Consider the following 19,728-nt stretch of genomic DNA (forward strand, 5'->3'; position numbering starts at 1 on the left):
ATGATCTGATTGACATGACCCATTCCATTAGCTTAGCACCCGATCGTTTAGTATGTTGCTATTGCTTTCTTCATGACTTATACATGTTCCTATGACTATGAGATTATGCAACTCCCGTTTACCGGAGGAACACTTTGGGTACTACCAAACGTCACAACGTAACTGGGTGATTATAAAGGAGTACTACAGGTGTCTCCAATGGTCGATGTTGGGTTGGCGTATTTCGAGATTAGGATTTGTCACTCCGATTGTCGGAGAGGTATCTCTGGGCCCTCTCGGTAATACACATCACATAAGCCTTGCAAGCATTACAACTAATATGTTAGTTGTGAGATGATGTATTACGGAACGAGTAAAGAGACTTGCCGGTAACGAGATTGAACTAGGTATTGGATACCGACGATCGAATCTCGGGCAAGTAACATACCGATGACAAAGGGAACAACGTATGTTGTTATGCGGTCTGACCGATAAAGATCTTCGTAGAATATGTAGGAGCCAATATGGGCATCCAGGTCCCGCTATTGGTTATTGACCAGAGACGTGTCTCGGTCATGTCTACATTGTTCTCGAACCCGTAGGGTCCGCACGCTTAAGGTTACGATGACAGTTATATTATGAGTTTATGCATTTTGATGTACCGAAGGTTGTTCGGAGTCCCGGATGTGATCACGGACATGACGAGGAGTCTCGAAATGGTCGAGACATAAAGATTGATATATTGGAAGTCTATGTTTGGACATCGGAAGTGTTCCGGGTGAAATCGGGATTTTACCGGGTTACCGGGAGGTTACCGGAACCCCCCGGGAGCCATATGGGCCATCATGGGCCTTAGTGGAAAGGAGAAAGGGGCAGCCCAAGGGGGCTGCGCGCCTCCCCCCTTCCCCTAGTCCTATTAGGACTAGGAGAGGTGGCCGGCCACCCCTCTCCCTCTTTCCCCCTTGGGAATCCTAGTTGGAATAGGATTGGGGGGGGAGTCCTACTCCCGGTAGGAGTAGGACTCCTCCTGCGCCTCTCCTCCTGGCCGGCGCACCCTCCCCCCTTGGCTCCTTTATATACGGAGGCAGGGGCACCTCTAAACACACAAGTTGACACAAGTTGATCCACGTGATCGATTCCTTAGCCGTGTGCGGTGCCCCCTGCCACCATATTCCTCGATAATACTGTAGCGGAGTTTAGGCGAAGCCCTGCTGCTGTAGTTCATCAAGATCGTCACCACGCCGTCGTGCTGACGAAACTCTTCCCCGACACTTTGCTGGATCGGAGTCCGGGGATCGTCATCGAGCTGAACGTGTGCTCGAACTCGGAGGTGCCGTAGTTTCGGTGCTTGATCGGTTGGATTGTGAAGACGTACGACTACTTCTTCTACGTCGTGTCATCGCTTCCGCAGTCGGTCTGCGTTGGGTACGTAGACAACACTCTCCTCTCGTTGCTATGCATCACATGATCTTGCGTGTGCGTAGGAATTTTTTTGAAATTACTACGAAACCCAACAACATGACCATAAAAGATATTACCCATATAAATAGAACAACCATTATTCTCTAATTTAAATGAATAACCATCTCGCATCAAACAAGATCCAGATATAATGTTCATGCTTAACGTTGGCATCAAATAACAATTATTTAGGTATAAAACTAACCCCGACGGTACATGTAGAGGTAGCGTGCCGACGGCGATCACATCGACTTTGGAACCATTTCCCACGCGCATCGTCACCTCGTCCTTAGTCAATCTTCGTTTAATCCGTAGCCCCTGTTCCGAGTTGCAAATATGAGCAACAGAACTAGTATCAAATACCCAGGCGCTACTGCGAGCATTAGTAAGGTATGTATCAATAACATGTATATCAAATATACCTTTCACTTTGCCATCCTTCTCGCCATACTTGGGGCAGTTCCGCTTCTAGTGACTAGTGCCTTTGCAGTAGAAGCACTCGGTCTCAGGCTTAGGTCCAGACTTGGGCTTCTTCACCTAAGCAGCAACTTGCTTGCCATTCTTCTTGAAGTTCCCCTTCTTCCCTTTGCCCTTTTTCTTGAAACTAGTGGTCTTGTTAAACATTAACACTTGATGCTCCTTCTTGATTTCTACATCCGCAGCCTTTATCATCGCGAAGAGCTCAGGAATTGCCATATCCATCCCTTGCATATTGTATCTCATCACGAAGCTTTTGTAGCCTGGTGGTAGTGATTGAAGAACTCTGTCAATGACACTATCATCAGGAAGATTAACTCCTAGTTGAGTCAAGTGGTTGTGCTACCCAGACATTCTGAGTATATATTCATTGACAGAACTATTCTCCTCCATCTTGCAGCTATAGAACTTATTGGAGACTTCATATCTCTCAATTCAGGCATTTGCTTGAAATATTGACTTCAACTCCTGGAACATCTCATATGCTCCATGACGTTCAAAACGTCTTTGAAGTCCCGATTCTAAGTCGTAAAGCATGGCACACTGAACTAACGAGTAGTCATCATCTTTGCTCTGCCAGATGTTCATAACATCTGGAGTTGCTCCTACAGCGGGTTTTGCACCTAGCGGTGCTTCCAGGACATAATTCTTCTATGCAGCAATGAGGATAATCCTCAAGTTACGGACCCAGTCTGTATAGTTGCTACCATCATCTTTCAACTTAGCTTTCTCTAGGAACGCATTAAAATTCAAGGGAACGGTAGCACAAGCCATTGATCTAGAACAAAATAGACATGCAAATACTATCAGGTACTAAGTTCATGAGAAATTAAAGTTCAATTAATCATATTACTTAAGAACTCCCACTTAGATAGACATCCCTCTAGTCATCTAAATGATCACGTGATCCATATCAACTAAACCATGTTCGATCATCACGTGAGATGGAGTAGTTTTCAATGGTGAACATCACTATGTTGATCATATCTACTATATGATTCACGTTCGACCTTTCGGTCTTAGTGTTCCGAGGTCATATCTGCATATACTAGGCTCGTCAAGTTTAACCCGAGTATTCTGCATGTGCAAAACAGGCTTGCACCCGTTGTATGTGAACGTAGAGCTTATCGCACCCGATCATCACGTGGTGTCTCGGCATGACGAACTGTAGCAACTATGCATACTCAGGGAGAGCACTTGTACCTTGAAATTTAGTGAGGGATCATCTTATAATGCTACCACCATGCTAAGCAAAATAAGATGCATAAAAGATAAACATCACATGCAATCAAAATAAGTGATATGATATGGCCATCATCATCTTGTGCCTCTGATCTCCATCTCCAAAGCACCGTCATGATCACCATCATCACTGGCTTGACACCTTGATCTCCATCGTAGCATCATTGTCGTCTCGCCAACTATTGTTTATACGACTATCACTCCCGCTTAGTGATAAAGCAAAGCAATTACATTTCATATAATAAAGCGACAACCATAAGGCTCCTGCCAGTTGCCGATAACTTTTACAAAACATGATCATCTCATACAACAATTTATATCTCATCACGTCTTGACCATGTCACATCACAGCATGCCCCGCAAAAAAAGTTAGACATCCTCTATTTTGTTGTTGCAAGTTTTACGTGGCTGCTACGGGCGTCTAGCAAGAACCGTTCTTACCTACACATCAAAACCACAACGATTTTTCGTCAAGTGTGCTGTTTTAACCTTCAACAAGGACCAGCCATAGTCAAACTTGATTCAACTAAATTTGGAGAAACAGACACCCGCCAGCCACCTGTGTGCGAAGCACGTCGGTAGAACCAGTCTTATGAATGCGGTCATGTAATGTCGGTCCGGGCCGCTTCATCCAACAATGCCACCGAATCAAAGTAAGACGTTGTTGTAAGCAGTATGACTATTATCGCCCACAACTCTTTGTGTTCTACTCGTGCATATAACATCTACGTATAGACCTGACTCGGATGCCACTATTGGGGAACGCAGTATTTCAAAAAAATTCCTACGATCACGTAAGATCTATCTAGGAGATGCATAGCAACAAGGGGGAAGAGTGTGTCCACATACCCTCGTAGATTGAAAGCGGAAGCGTTTAGTAACGCGGTTGATGTAGTCGAACGTCTTCGCGATCCAACCGATCCTAGCACCGAACGGTACGGCACCTCTGTGTTCTGCACACGTTCATCACGATGATGTTCCTCGATCTCTTATCTAGTTGAGGACAAGGGAGAGTTCCGTCAGTACGATGGCGTGTTGACGGTGATGATAAAGTTACCGGCGCAGGGCTTTGCCTAAGCACTACGACAATATCACCGAGGTGTGTAATTGTGGAGGGGGGCACCGCACACAGCTAAGAGAAGACTTGGTGTGTCTTTTGGGTGCCCCTCCCACGTATATAAAGGAGGGGGAAGAGGAGGCCATCCCAAGGGGGCGCGCCATAGGGGGGAGTCCTACTTGGACTCCCGGTCCAAGTAGGATTCGCCCCCCCCTTTCCTATTCCAACTAGGAGAAGGAGGGAAGGAGGAAGAGGGGGTGCCGCCCCCTCCTAGTCCAATTCGGACCAGCCAAGGGGGGCACCACTTGAGGCCCTTCCCTCCTTTCCCCTAAAGCCCATTTAAGGCCCATTACTTCTCCGGGGGTTCCGGTAACCTCCTGGTACTCCGAAAAATACCCGAAACACTTTGAAACCATTCTGGTGTCCGAATATAACCTTCCAATATATCGATCTTTATCTCCTGACCATTTCGAGACTCCTCGTCATGTCCGTGATCTCATCCGGGACTCCGAACAAAATTCGGTCATCAAATCACATAACTCATAATACAAATCGTCATCGAACGTTAAGCATGTGGACCCTACAGGTTCGAGAACTATGTAGACATGACCGAGACATATCTCCGGTCAATAACCAATAGAGGAACCTGGATTCTCATATTGGCTCCTACATATTCTACGAATATCTTTATCGGTGAAACCGCATAACAACATACGTCATTCCCTTTGTCATCGGCATGTTACTTGCCCGAGATTCGATCGTCGGTATCATCATACCTAGTTCAATCTCGTTACTGGCAAGTCTCTTTACTCATTTCGTAATGCATCATCTCGTAACTAACTCATTAGTCACATTGCTTGCAAGGCTCATAGTGATGTGCATTACCGAGAGGGCCCAGAGATACCTCTCCGATACTCGGAGTGACAAATCCTAATCTCGATCTATGCCAACTCAACAAACACCATCAGAGACACATGTAGAGCATCTTTATAATCACCCAGTTACGTTCTGATGTTTGATAGCACACAAGGTGTTTCTCCGGTATTTGGGAGTTGCATAATCTCATAGACAAAGGAACATGTATAAGTCATGAAGAAAGTAATAGCAACAAAACTAAACGATCATTATGCTAAGCTAACAGATGGGTCTTGTCCATCACATCATTATCTAATGATGTGATCCCGTTCATCAAATGACAACACATGTCTATGGTTAGGAAACTTAACCATCTTTGATTAACGAGCTAGTCTAGTAGAGGCATACTAGGGACACTATGTTTGTCTATGTATTCACGCATGTACTAAGTTTCTGATTAATACAATTCTAGCATGAATAATGAACATTTATCATGATATAAGGAAATATAAATAACAACTTTATTATTGCCTCTAAGGCATATTTCCTTGACCCGACCCCTCTGCCTGGCGCTGGCTGCGGCCGCCGGGGTGCCCAACCAAATGGCCTCGGGTGCCCGACCATTTCAGCCGCCTGCGGGCTGGCTCCCTGAATGCCCTGAGTGCCCGACAAAATGGCCTCGGGTGCCCGGTCCCCTCACCCGCCTGGCCCCCTGTATGCCCTGGGTGCCCGGGCTTCACACCCCCTGGGTGCCCGACCCTCCTCCCCAGGCGCGCCCCGGGTGCCCGGACCCTCCACCGTGGCTACACATTTTTCAAGATAAATTGCCCATGTATCCTTGTTTTACCCCCAATTCGTCCCTAGCCTATAAGTACTCCCAAACTAGCTCATTTATGAGGTTAGCAAAGTATTTGATAGACACTAGAGAGCTTTGCTCCTTGTATCCCTCCTCTTGGAGATCAAGATCCCTCTTTGGGAAGAATTCTTGTGGATTATCAAGGCCTCCTGTTGGAGAAGATCAACATCAAGACCTCATCTCCTTGGAGTAGGAAGAACTTTACCCTAGTGCTACTTTTCCTTGAATTGTTCTTGTACGCTTGTGGATCTACTCCAGTGGATGTGTTATTTGGATTTTTTTGAGTGATTCTTCCCCTTCATGTTCTTGTGTGTTCATCACTTTCCCTCTCTCCAAGTGTGAAAAGATCCCATCTAGGGTTTCACCCTACAACAACATATCTACCGAGCTTCTAACTATTAAGCAGAGTATCGTTTATTTATTGTCTTTTGGACTGCTTTGTCCTTCGAGCGGAAGTAGAGCAGCAGTAGCCAGCGGTAGTACCGCTCTATGCGGCACTACTGCACTGCCCTCCTCTACTACCACCGTTTCGTGTGGTTGCACAACTCTAGGTAATACCGCTCCAACGGCATTACCGTCTCCCTGATCTGTTCAGTTGAGTGCAGTTGCTGAAACTTCCATGCCAGCCGAAGTACCGCTCGCGCGAGCGATACTACCGCTTGTGCACGGGCTGAAGGGGCATACGGTTGGATTCTTTTCTCCACTATATAAGTGAGTCTTCTTCTTCTAGTTGACTTACCTCTTCCTCCTTCAAGATTCATTGTTGCTCAAAAGCTCATTCTTGCCCGATCTCTCTCCCTAACCATTTAACCTTGTTGATTTTCCTATGGATTGGTTGAGAAGGCCTAGATCTACACTTTCACATAGAGAAATTTGATTCCCCCATTAATTCCTTGCGGTTCTCTTGGGTTTTTGAGCACTCTAGATGGCTGAGGTTACGTCGAAACCACATTCCATTGTAGTGAAGCTTCATGGTGGTGTTGGGAGCCTCAAATTCGGTTGTGGAAATTGCCCAACCTTATCTGTAAAGGTCCGGTTGCCGCCTTCAAAGGTATCATTAATGGAATCACGTCATCTTACATTGCGCGAGGGCGTGAGGAGAATACAGTGGCCCTAGTGGCTTTTTGAGGATCATCGTGCCCCCATACCGCTCCAACAAAGGGAAGTAACTTCAGTGATGCTCCCATACCGCTCCAACAAAGGGAAGTAACTTCAGTGATGCTCCCATACCGCTCCAACAAAGGGAAGTAACTTCAGTAACACTTATGGTTACCTCTTATCTTTAATTTGTGCAAGCTTTACTAGTGTTGTATCTCTTGCTTGCTTGTGTTATTGTTGTTGCTATCATCATATAGATTGTTCGTCTAGTTGTATATCTAGACAACCTATTTATTGCTAAACCTAATTTGATAAGAAAAAATAAAAATTGGTATTTGCCTGTTCACCCCGTAGTCAACCATATCGATCCTTTCATCGTGGAATACTCGGTGGTAGATTGGACAACTGTCTCGTGCGCCATCAGATGGCTGCCAAGGCGTCCGATCAAATTCAGTTTCACCTGGACGAGCATTGCGTACCCTTAAAATATTTTCAAAATATTGATGGATGTTGGCATATTTTCTAGGAGTATTATAATTTAGTCAAACTTTTTTTAACATCCCCTAAAATTAGACTTTCAGTTATTTTCGTAGCTTAAAAACAAGTTTTTTTTTTCCGAATTTGTCACAAAAAACGAACAAAGTTATCAAATATTTTCGCATCCAGAGGCCACGCGAACTCCGCTTCGTCTCGTCGCGACCATCTGACAGGTTCGCTCGCCGGGCGGAGGCATACCCGCCGCCATGTCGAAGCTCGCCAACCAGCCGCCGCCGCCGCCGTCGGATATGGATATTGACTCCGCAGCCGCGGTCGAGGAGAAGAATCCCGTCAGGTTCTCCATCAATGGTGAGCTTGTCCCCTCTCCTTACCCTCTGCGCAGACCCGATCTCGCCCCCTCGTGTCTCCTGATCCGTCCCCCTTCCTCCGCGCAGTGCTGGAACTCATGAGGGAGGCGCAGATGCAGCACGGCCTTCGCCACGGCGACTACACGCGGTACAGGTGAGCGCTCCGATTACCGATCCCACCCCACTTACGCCCACCCAGATCTGCTGCCTGCTCGTCTTCTCAACTGTGCCATGCCACCGTGATTCTCGCCTCGCGGGATTCACGCGCGTATATTTGATCGGGAGGCGTCTTTTCTTCCTACCGTGCTCTCAGATGTGTGACTTGTGATGGAATGCTTTCATCCAATTGTTCCCCTATATCGAAACTTTCCCATGGAAACCCTGCTTCGAACTTGCTTTGTAGTCTAATACTCCCTTAGTTCATTATTATAAGATGTTATCTTTTTTCTGAATCGGATGTATAGAGACGCATTTTAGTGTGTTTGTTTACTCATTTCAGTCCATATGTAGTCCATATTGAAATATCCAAAACATCTTATAATAGTGAACGGAGGGAGTTGAATTCATACATTTAATCTGCTCTAAAAGAAAGTTATCTTTTTACACATTTGCTTTGCACATTATGCTTGCTCCGTTTTCTCTGTTGCTGGTACATGAGGGGGAAGTTCTGTCCTCTCAGATGTTGCATGTCTTGTTTGCCCAAAGTATCTTGCTTTTGCTTATAATTTATTAGTATGGTGCTGCTGCCATTTGTGGATGCATACTTTGTCTAAAGGATTTAGGATTATTTGCAGGAGATACTGTACTGCGCGTCTGAGAAGGCTATACAAGTCTCTGAAGTTTTTGCATGGCCGTGGTAAATATACCCGGAGGAATATAACAGAGTCAACAGTGACTGATGTGAGGTGTGGCTCCTGATAATCTACCATATGCCTGCTGCATTTGTTCATACTTCACTTCGGCTGGTATTTTGGTAATTTTGTCAATTTTGATGGATCTGTTTGGACTTGGTATGTTAAATAACATTGTCAATGTTTAAAACTAACAATGTGATTTCCTTTGTACCGTTGAACATATGATTACTATTAGTTACAAAGATTTCAGCCACCATTTGGTAGTTGTGTACTACATGCCTGTGATATTCGTTAGTAATTTATCAGTATTGTTAATTCCTTACCCTAGCAAAATTCTTGTTATTGTTGATGAACACTTTTGTAGTGCATGTAATCGGTATGCGATAACTATTGGGGAACTTAAGCAAATGCTTTCGCAATTTAGTGAGCTGTTAGGCTTGGTTATGCCTGAAGCAATTTTAACACATGCGTGTAGGTTTCTACATGTGGTATTTTATATGGCTGAGAGAGCATGGAGTCATGCTATGGAGAAGAAAACTGCTGGTCCAAATGCACCGCAGCGCATCTACATGCTGGGTCGATTTAGGAAGGCAGTCAAATGGGCGGCACTTTTTTCACAGTTATGTTCTATAAAAGGAGATTCCAGGACATCTTTGGAAGCTGAGGTGTGTTTCTTATATTTGTTTGATTTAGTGCTCACTTGACAATCCTTTTTAAGTACAAAATAGAAACCTCACTATATTGACCTGATATAGTTGTCCTATAAGAAAAGTATTTTTTGAACCATCTAAAATAATATCTTTTGTAGGCATATGCTTCATATATGAAAGGAACTTTGCTTTTTGAGCAAGAGAAGAACATAGAGGCAGCAATGTTGAATTTCAAGAATACCAGGTTTGTGGAAATGATAATTCATTGAAGTTTTGGTTCTATGCAGTGTGGTATTATTCCTTGTGTGGATCATCCCATTATTGTCGTGCCTTGCTGTTTGGATATATCATGATACTTGCTCCCCTCATGAGTATTTTAAAAGTTAGTGATTGACATGTATTATTTTTCACAGGACTGTATATGAGGAGCTTGGGAAGTATGGCGGCATAGAAAATCAACTTTTATGCCGTCAGCGCATTGAGGAAGTGGAGCCTATGATTGGATTCTGTTCACGCAAACTTGGTGGATCTGCTCTGCAAGAACATGATCTCCTAGATATGGAAAAGGAGGGGCCTGCTTATGATCTTTTTAAAGCTAAGATTGAGGTATTTTCTTTTCTTACAACTAAAGAATATAGTGGAATGCTTAAGAGGTCCTAAAACTATCGAGGGGTGTCAAGGTAGTCCTAAAACTTTAAAAGTGCAGACTTGGGCCCCAAAAGTTATAAGTTGTTCATCGCGGTCCTAAGCAGCCCAGACCGGGTCTGACTTGCTTATGTGGTATGTTGACTGTCGCCGCGTAGACGTATGGACTCACCAGGATAACCGATTGAAGCCAGAATCTGTTGAAAGTAGAAACACCCCTGATATCCTGGTAATTTTCACTTGTGGCCCCTAGTTCTTTTCCCCACTGGCAATGTTCAGGAAATAGTTAACTGGTAACCACTCGGTCGGTTGGTGAGTAGGGTATTAATAGGCGAATCAGCTGACAAATCAGCTAATCGGCTGATAAATGAGTTAGTTGGCTACTCAGTGACCCACTGAGAAGGGATTAATTGTCCAGTCATATTTTGAACACCGCCCACTGGTAACATAGGCTCATCCCCAACCTCTCGTCCTGATCCTCTCTCCCTCACGCATGTGAAGATACAAGTCCAATCCCCAAATCACGTGCAACCCATATTATGAGGAACTAGTCAGGGATTGCACGTCAGAGACATAATGTAGGTAATTTTTTTTTATTATGCCACTGCAAAACTATCAGATATTGCACATACCACTGCAACGATTCGATTAATTTTTCTCCATGCACATTTTGACAGATATATGATTCCCATTGGTTCTTCTGGGAATTAGGTCACCACACACTTCTTATCTTTGCAGTGTGTAACATGAATGTTTGGTCAGCTTGATTAATGCATGTTTAAACTTTGAGTTTTTTTATCTGCAATCCACATCATTTGTTTACAGTTTGAAAATGGTGTGCATATCTTGCAGTGCACCTAAACTTCACTATATTGAAGTTAGTTAATGTTGCATACTTGCAAACTTGAATTAGTACAATGAGGGTATCAAAATACGTAACCAACAATTCTAGTTTAGCTTTTGTGTTCTTTGACTTCACACAATGGGTATGCTGTTTTTTTGTTGAACCTGTGCTTTTGTGTATTTCTTGGTCAAGTCGGGAAGTTCATTGAAGATTTATGACTTGTATTTGAAATTGGGAACTGTTTTCCTCACAAAATTAGAAAAGGAATTGTCAGAATCATGCTAGACAAGTTCTAGTATGGCGTTAATTATTGCTTAGAGCAAGACCAATGGCTTACCTATCCGGCTTTGAATCGGCCAAATTGCTGATTTTGGTTGAAATCGATGCTCCAACAGCATCGGCAAACAGCCCAGCAAAAGAATCACTCGGCAAACTATCCTTTATGTTTGCCACTTCTGCAGACCTGGAAGTGAGTGGGCATTGATCAATGACCGCGGCAGCTCTTCCCTCCTGCGTTGCCGAGGAATGATCTGTGGATGGTGCTCCGTTCCCCTCTCGTGCGACCACCATTTTTTTTCTGTTGCCGCCGCGCGCCTCTCTTGCTGCTCGCTCGATCTGGGGGAACTGGTTGGTCTGGAAAAATCAGAGGGGAGGGCGCCGGGGAGAGGGGAGGAAGAAGCTTGGGGGGATAGGGTGCAGCGGTGGTGGTGTTCGGTGGCGTCAAGAGGGCAGGAGGTGCTGCGCTCGTCCGTGCCATCGAGAGACAGGGGGTTGGCGGTGCTCTCTGGCTGCAGCGATATATTTGATGCTTTGTGTCGTCGATTGATTGCTGCGCTGCTGCCCTCTACCTGTTGCTGATGCTTCCATTAATGTGAGGTTGTGAGAGACAGAGATCATGTGCTGCTCCTTGTGCTTGTATGCTTGCATTTTATTAGAGATAAGTGAGAGATATATTGACAACAGATGTTGAATCGATTCGTTTGATGTTGTGTGTTTGCAATTGCTGTTGTTGGATGGAGATAGCACATGAATAGTGGGGTCAACTGAAATTATGCATCAATAAAATATCAAATACTTTGTTGGATTAATAGGTTTTAGAGAATTTTGTGAGTTACAAAAAATTAATAAAATATAGATGGCTGACATTTGGACAGCAGGACTGTTGGAGCGTACAGAGAAATAGAGAAGGAATCTTTTGGTGAGGCTCTGTAAATAGAGATATAAGGAGTCGGTTTGAGGAGTCCAACGTTGGACTTGCTCACTAGAAACTATTTTGATGTTATTTCGTAAATATGACACCATAGCCTACTTGCAGTTTCTGATTGTCAGATTGCATTTCCATCCGTATTTTCAGATAGATGTATTTTGATACTTGCAGGCTGTATTATCTGAGACAAGGTCACAGCAGGCGGCTTCTATGACTGAGTTTAACTGGCTTGGTCGCAGATTTCCAATTACCAGTGCAAAGACCCGTGTCTCCATATTAAAAGGTACTCCTATATAGGTTATGTATGTTCTCTCTAATTATTATAGACATGATTTGCATGTTCATCTCAGAGATAGCAGATAGTCCACATCTTATTTAATTGACCAAAACAGTTTTTCTACAGTATTTCTGCATCTACTTTGCTTTCTACTTGTAGATAGATTTCTTTTTAATCTAGTGATATGATTCAGCTCAGCAGCTGGAGAGGGATTTAAATGGCGCAGCCACAGAACCAATTTCAGCAGACAAAAAACTTGCTATATTTGATAAACTATTCTCTGCATACCACGAAGCTCGAAGCTGCATCCGCAATGATTTGGTATGATAATAATGATATACTCCCTCCGTTCCTAAATATTTGTCTTTCTAGAGATTTCAACAAGTGACTACATACGGAGCAAAATGAGTGAATCTACACTCTAAAATATGTCTATATACATCCGTATGTGGTAGTCCATTTGAAATCTCTAAAAAGACAAATATTTAGGAACGGAGGGAGTAGATATATGTATGTTCTAAAGGCAGTATATGCATCCTACTAACACTTCTGCCAAATGCAGGCTTCTGCTGGCAGTGCTGAGAATATAAGAGACGAATTGAATGGTCTTGACAAGGCTGTCAGTGCAGTTTTAGGATTGAGGACCATAGAACGTAACCAGTTACTTGTTAGTATTGCTAAAAGTAAGTTTGCAAAGCATCGGGATGAGAAGAATGAGAAAATTACAAAGCCGGAAGAACTTGTTCGGCTGTATGATCTGCTAATTCAGGTAAGTTCTGTTCATATTACGACTTACTACTTACTAGAGTTGTGTACTTCTGCTGATGCGAAAACCTCTTAACTTGCAGAATACAACAGACCTAACTGATTTAGTTAGCTCAGGAAGGGATAAAAACGAAGAAGAGAACGCTTTTGTTCATGAGTATGAACTGAAAGATTTGGCTTTCCGAGCCGAGAGGTGAGTTCCACATTGTTTTCTTCGAAACCTAGAATTCTTTAACAATCAGCTTCTCTGTTCACGACTATATCGAATAATGTTATTGAGAGCTTGACACAAGGCATCCAAATAGTTAATTGTCTTATTTTTAAATTATTTAAACAAATGTTCCAGCTTGTTATCAAGGTTCCATCTGCTATCCTAGAAAGCTTACATGTAACACATAGCGGCTATGCTCACAAATTTTGTTTTGGAGTACTGTGCAGATGTTTCTATTTGGCAAAGTCATATAGTTCAGTCAGTAAAAGGGCCGAAGCCTATGCATTATTCTGTTATGCACGTTCCCTTGCTGATTCTGCACTGCAAGAACTGGCTAACAGTCCTCACAAGGTTCGCTACTGTGCTAACATTTATATGATCATTAAGAAGTTGGTAGCTTCTAAATTCCAGCCGTTTTATATCATTGTTTTAATTGTGCCCTCATCATTACCATTTTCATTTGGTGCATGTATTATCTTGGTGCCCTCGTAAGCTAATAGCAGCTTTTTGATCTTCAGAAATGCGTGTATTATGTTGGTACCTGTACAAGTCTGCCAGGATAAATGCTGTTTATTGATCTTTGAAGTTCAAACAACATAGTTTTAGGGCTTTACTGAGGGGCTCTTAAGTTTATCTTACTTTTTTAGTTAATACGCATGTATTAGCTACAAATTGTACAGTTTTGGCTTTTTTCGCTTCCTTTTTCAGTTCCTAGTAGTTAGTAGCTTAGCCTTTTCATATTTTCTTTGGTTTTTTTCCCTTCTGAGTTGTCGGTTTTGTGCTATCTTCATGCTCTTCATATACTACCTCTGTAAACTTTGATAAAAGTAGTGACCTAAAACATCTTATAAAAGTTTACAGAGTAAAAAACATGCGTTTGGGTGCTTGTTGGAGGAAAAAAAGCTTGATTTTTTGTCTGTCTGGCAGGTACTTAAGTCTAACTCAAATGCTCTTACTTTACAGGCCTTAATCCAAGATCTCGAGGCTCTATCTTTCAATTGTAGATCCAATAGTTGCATTGAACATGCAACAGGTATTATGGAGGATGAGAGTGCTCCTGAAAGACTTTCTAAAGGAGTCTCAACTATATCACTTGGCGACAATAGAAAAAAGGTATGCTTCGTACAAGTTCTTGTCCACGTAAACGTTTGATGAGATCAGTCTGTTACTATTGGTATTTAGATCATTAGTCCCACCATGTGAGTCTTATGTTATGGTAGGGTAGCTATCCTTGGCAGCCAGTTCTTTCACCCTTTTGTACACGTCATGAGTCTATTGATGAAAAGGGTGTCTGGGAAAACTTGAACTGAAGTCCTACAGTGAGGGATATTCATATTGAACCAAAAAGAAGAAAAAACTGCAGATTCTGTTTTCCTTTTATTCTTACAACTCCGTTCTTTCTTATGAATAGTCCATGAATCCAATTTATTCACCAGCTTGGTTTATTATCTTTTCTCTCCCTTCCATTCTTATGTTCTACTCCCTCCGATCCATATTAATTGTCTCTGATTTAGTACAACTTTTTACTAAATCAGCGACAATTCTTTTGTACACGTCATGAGTCTATTGATGAAAAGGTCCATGAATCCACTTTATTCACCAGCTTGGTTTATTATCTTTTCTCTCCCTTCCATTCTTATGTTCTACTCCCTCCGATCCATATTAATTGTCTCTGATTTAGTACAGCTTTTTACTAAATCAGCGACAATTCTTTTGTACACGTCATGAGTCTATTGATGAAAAGGTCCATGAATCCACTTTATTCACCAGCTTGGTTTATTATCTTTTCTCTCCCTTCCATTCTTATGTTCTACTCCCTCCGATCCATATTAATTGTCTCTGATTTAGTACAGCTTTTTACTAAATTAGCGACAATTCTTTTGTACACGTCATGAGTCTATTGATGAAAAGGTCCATGAATCCACTTTATTCACCAGCTTGGTTTATTATCTTTTCTTTCCCTTCCATTCTTATGTTCTACTCCCTCCGATACATATTAATTGTCTCTGATTTAGTACAACTTTTTACTAAATCAGCGACAATTCTTTTGTACACGTCATGAGTCTATTGATGAAAAGGTCCATGAATCCACTTTATTCACCAGCTTGGTTTATTATCTTTTCTCTCCCTTCCATTCTTATGTTCTACTCCCTCTGATCCATATTTTTTGTCTCTGATTTAGTACTCCCTCCGTCCGGAAATACTTGTCCTTCAAATGGTTGTATCTGGACTTATTTTAGTTATAGATACATCCATTTTATACATTTCGAGGAGAAGTATTTCCGGACGGAGGGAGTACAACTTTTTACTAAATCAGCGACAATTAATATGGGTCGGAGGGAGTATTATTCTTTAGCTTTACCTGATATGTTAATGAATCCGCTTTATTCACTACCTTGGTATGATACTTCATTACTTTGCTAGAGGATTCTGCTATCTCAACTTTCATTGCATCTCTTAATCTATGTACAGTCTGGTGTTCCCTGGGTAGATCTTTTATGTGTGAAATCAAAACCAATGGCATGCCATGTCATTAAAGGGTGTTATACTGTTATTACGAAGTGATGCACTTTAGGGTCATCTTTTGAATATATGCTGATAATAATGAGTTTGTATTTTGCAGGATCCTAAATACCTCCTTGATATCCTAGGGAGCTATGAATCAGCACTTGGTGAGCAAAGCGCCAAAGCGCCATGTCGCATTTCACAGTTCCCACCACCGTTCCAACCAGTTCCCTGCAACCCAATTGTTCTTGACATGGCATACAACGCAATCGAGTTCCCGAACCTTGAGAACAGGATGAAGAAGGAAAAGAAGGGTCTCCTCCGCAGATTCTGGGGGTGAAAGGAAGAGAGCGCATTGTTTAGTTCCTCAGGGTCACCTTTGCTCTTGGATTTTGATACATTACCTTGGTGGATTAATTTGTTTTTGGCTGTGCTGCTCATCACAGTGCCGGTTTGATGTCTGGAAGGTTTCTAAGAAGTCGAACCAAGTTTGATAGGCAAATTTTTGTACTGTTTCAAAATTCATCAGTTTGAGTGTCCCTCTTTACAATCTCCTTATACCGTATGGAACATTAACTAAATAGACCGTACTTTTGAAATGTTATAAATTGTTGCAGTATGGTTAACTTATATTCGGCAATACTAGGTTTCATGTTTGGCTGCAGTAATGCTTATCCAAAATGTGGGCCAACGTGCAAGGCTGCTGCACTCTTGTGGCGAGGATATATAGACCCGGTCGAAGCTTTGAAATATATTTCAATTTTTGGGCCATATAGATTGTTTACAACACTTGGTGTCACGATGATTGCTCCATTCAGAACAAGCGCAAAGGAGGCTAAATGCTTCAGTCAACTTGTTAATTGCATAACCAAATGCTTCAACTTTTCGAGGGAACATGCAAACGAACTTAAATCCAATTACCCAAGCTTGTGATTAATTCTTGTCAAACAGTGGTTGTATGCTTGCGCTTTCATCAGATCAGATGGTGCTGGATTTTCCAGATGATGTTGATGCGGTTACGCCAGTAAGACATTTCCCTCGCGCGTTTCTCGGTGAATAGTACTCGGTATGCCAAATGAAAGGAAATGCCTTAAACGTGCTGGGACAAAAAATCTCCACAAAGATGATACAGGCGGCCTCCTCCAGTTGTGAAAGTCCCTTTAGCAGCACCTTGTTCACTCACATAACACAAGTGTGCTGCCTGCCTGCCTCTGCAACATGCGCAACCATCCTCCTTTCGTATTGATATTTTTACTTTTACTTCATCCTTTTCATAATATAAAAGCGTTTTTTACACTACTCCCTCTGTCCCAGAAATAAAAATGTTACTATGCTCTCCCTTCGTCCTAAAATATAAAAACGTTTTTAGCACTAGCATAGTATAAAAAACGTTCTTATATTCTGAAACAGAGGAAGTAATAGATAATAAGAATCGTGTTAATGTACCCGGCCGAGTTTCCTCGAGGAGAAATCCAAAGAAAGTGATATACACTAAGCGACCTGAGATGTGGAGCGAGCTGCTCAATTTTCTTTTCTTTCCTTTTGCGTCCAATCATCCGAGGAGAAAGGGAAGACGCTGGCCAACTTGTCCTCTCAGAGAAGGGAAAATGAAAAGGAGAAACTTGAGCCCTATCCACTATCTTAGCTGGTGATGTTTCAGTCGGAGCTTGTGCGGTTCGTTTGTTTGGCTGGGCTACTCGTGCACAACTTCTTCATGCAATTGCAACGCAGCCATTATCTTTTCCAACCAAACCAAACCAGAAAGTACGAGAGCATTTACAACCACGAACACCAAAATTCGGCCCAAACGCTCATGGGTGCGCTCGGGCATATCTGCTGACCGTGACCGAGCGAACATGCCCGAGCAGTACACAAGAAACGTCTATCACATCCGTGAATCTTAAACTTTTATTTAAAAGTACGCCAATAGTATACCATATTTTTATATTCCCTCCGTTTCTAAATATATGTCTTTTTACTTTTTAAACATTTCAAATGGATTATAACATACGGATGTACGTAGACATATTTTAGTGTGTAGATTCACTTATTTTACTTCGTATGTAGTCACTTGTTGGAATCTTTAGAAAGACTTATATTTAGAACGGAGGGAGTAGAAGATAGAGCATATTTACAAGAAGTGTAGCCCATATGCGTACATACGGGCGTCCACAAAACACCAACACCAACACCGACCCTAAACATCTAAGCTAACTTAACTTATCACAAAACGTTGTAAACCTCCAACACCACCCGCCTGTTGGAGATATGCCCTAGAGGCAATCATGAATGATGATATTTTCTATGTGTTTATGAATAAAGATAGTCCTTGGACATTATCAATGATGTGTATCAGCAAGTACGTGACTTGTTTGTGGGACTATGCATTGTATGATGACTGTCCTAAAAGGTCCCTAGTCGAAAGGGCTGTGTGGACGCGCAGTCAACTAGACTGGCATATGACACGGTCGATGGCTTGGTCTCACTAGCCATGGAGCATTGGATGCTAACCGGTTAATATGGACTTGGAAGGATCTGGTCGGATTCGACGTAGTCGGATTCGAGTCGAGATAAGGTCCGAGTCGGACAGACCCAACTATGAGACGCAGTGATATGTCATCTGTGAGTCTCTAGTACAACATATGTTCTATGTCCTAAGACCTGAGCTGACGCATGTACTCGGGATGGTGACAGACTTGCTTTGGGCTGACCAAACGCTACTCCGTGACTGGGTAGTTACAAAGGTAGGTTTCAGGCTTGTCCAGACCCATGCTGCGAGACATGGTCGAGCAAGATGGGGTTTGCCCCTCCGACCAGGAGAGATATACTCTGGGCCCCTCGTGTGATCCGACCAGGATAAGCATGGCCATACGACAAGGATTATGAGATAATCCGGTTTGTGGTCAGCATCACTGGAACGAGAAAGAGGTCGGGCTAGCACAAGGATGACAGACTTGCCTTGAGCTCGACAACATATATCGTGTGGCAAAAGGAATGGAAGTGTGATGTACAGGTTCGCTAACCAGCTTCATAGTCTGCTTGGTGTTCGGCATGCCTTGCTAGAGGCCGCTACCAACCGTGCAGTTCGGAGGTGATCCGAACTGCGACCAAGCCGACTTGAATCTAAGGGGTCGCGCGTTTAAGGGAAGGAATCTACGAGGTCGGATCCGAGGACACTGGTCGGATGTGATCCGAACTGTATTCGGATTGTGGCTGAGTAGACTTATGGGCTTTAGGGTCCGTGCGAGGCCCAAGTGTTGAGCCCGCGACGGACGCCTATATATGTAGTGGAGGTGCCGCACACTCATGCGGTTGATCGCTTCGGCGCTGTCACTAGGGTTTGCATGTGTTGCGAATAGACACCTCCACTCGCTGCCGGTTGTGTGATCGGACCTAGCAGTCCGCCGCACGACGTTCTTCCTGCACGCGCGAATACCGTTAGAGGCGGTGCACTTGCGCCGCTCCGACAAACCTGTACGTGGGAACCGACCACCGGTTGTACGAGGGTACGAGGAGGAGACGATCCACGCGGACGCGCTGCCCCAACTCTTCTTCCGCTGCACGACACTGCGCCTCTAGTGGTAACGAACTGTGATCCATCTCCCGTAGCATGTTCTTGGTTGTTCTGCGCGTACGAAATTTTAATTTGCAATCAACGCACCCTACCGTAGATCCCAACAGTGGTATCAGAGCCTCTGCTATAGGATTTGGATTCAGATCGTATGCATATTAAATATGTGGAGGCAATAGATGAGATCTGTTGTCAATGATAAGATTGGTTGTGTGCACGGTTGATGAGATCAACTGCACATGGGGATCAATGTAGCTATATTTTCTGTTGATTGGGATTGATGAGGTCGTGACACGATCTACCCCTACCGGTCGGTTATCCGCCATCGG

General features: G+C 43.2%; 1 protein-coding gene across 1 annotated transcript; it reads left to right on the forward strand.

The window, feature by feature from the left end:
• The first annotated feature begins 7,654 nt into the window (after nucleotides 1–7,654).
• On the forward strand, nucleotides 7,655–16,458 carry LOC123103008 (signal recognition particle subunit SRP68). Its single transcript, XM_044524493.1, has 13 exons — nucleotides 7,655–7,871; nucleotides 7,958–8,024; nucleotides 8,665–8,775; nucleotides 9,200–9,389; nucleotides 9,533–9,618; nucleotides 9,788–9,980; nucleotides 12,242–12,353; nucleotides 12,541–12,668; nucleotides 12,910–13,116; nucleotides 13,196–13,305; nucleotides 13,551–13,674; nucleotides 14,287–14,436; nucleotides 15,947–16,458. Exons 1-13 carry the CDS (start codon nucleotides 7,769–7,771, stop codon nucleotides 16,166–16,168), a joined length of 1,803 nt encoding a protein of 600 aa, XP_044380428.1. The 5' UTR covers nucleotides 7,655–7,768; the 3' UTR covers nucleotides 16,169–16,458.
• Nucleotides 16,459–19,728: the final 3,270 nt, after the last annotated feature.

Source organism: Triticum aestivum, chromosome 5A, assembly GCF_018294505.1.
Source record: "Triticum aestivum cultivar Chinese Spring chromosome 5A, IWGSC CS RefSeq v2.1, whole genome shotgun sequence".
Taxonomy (NCBI): Eukaryota; Viridiplantae; Streptophyta; class Magnoliopsida; order Poales; family Poaceae; genus Triticum; species Triticum aestivum.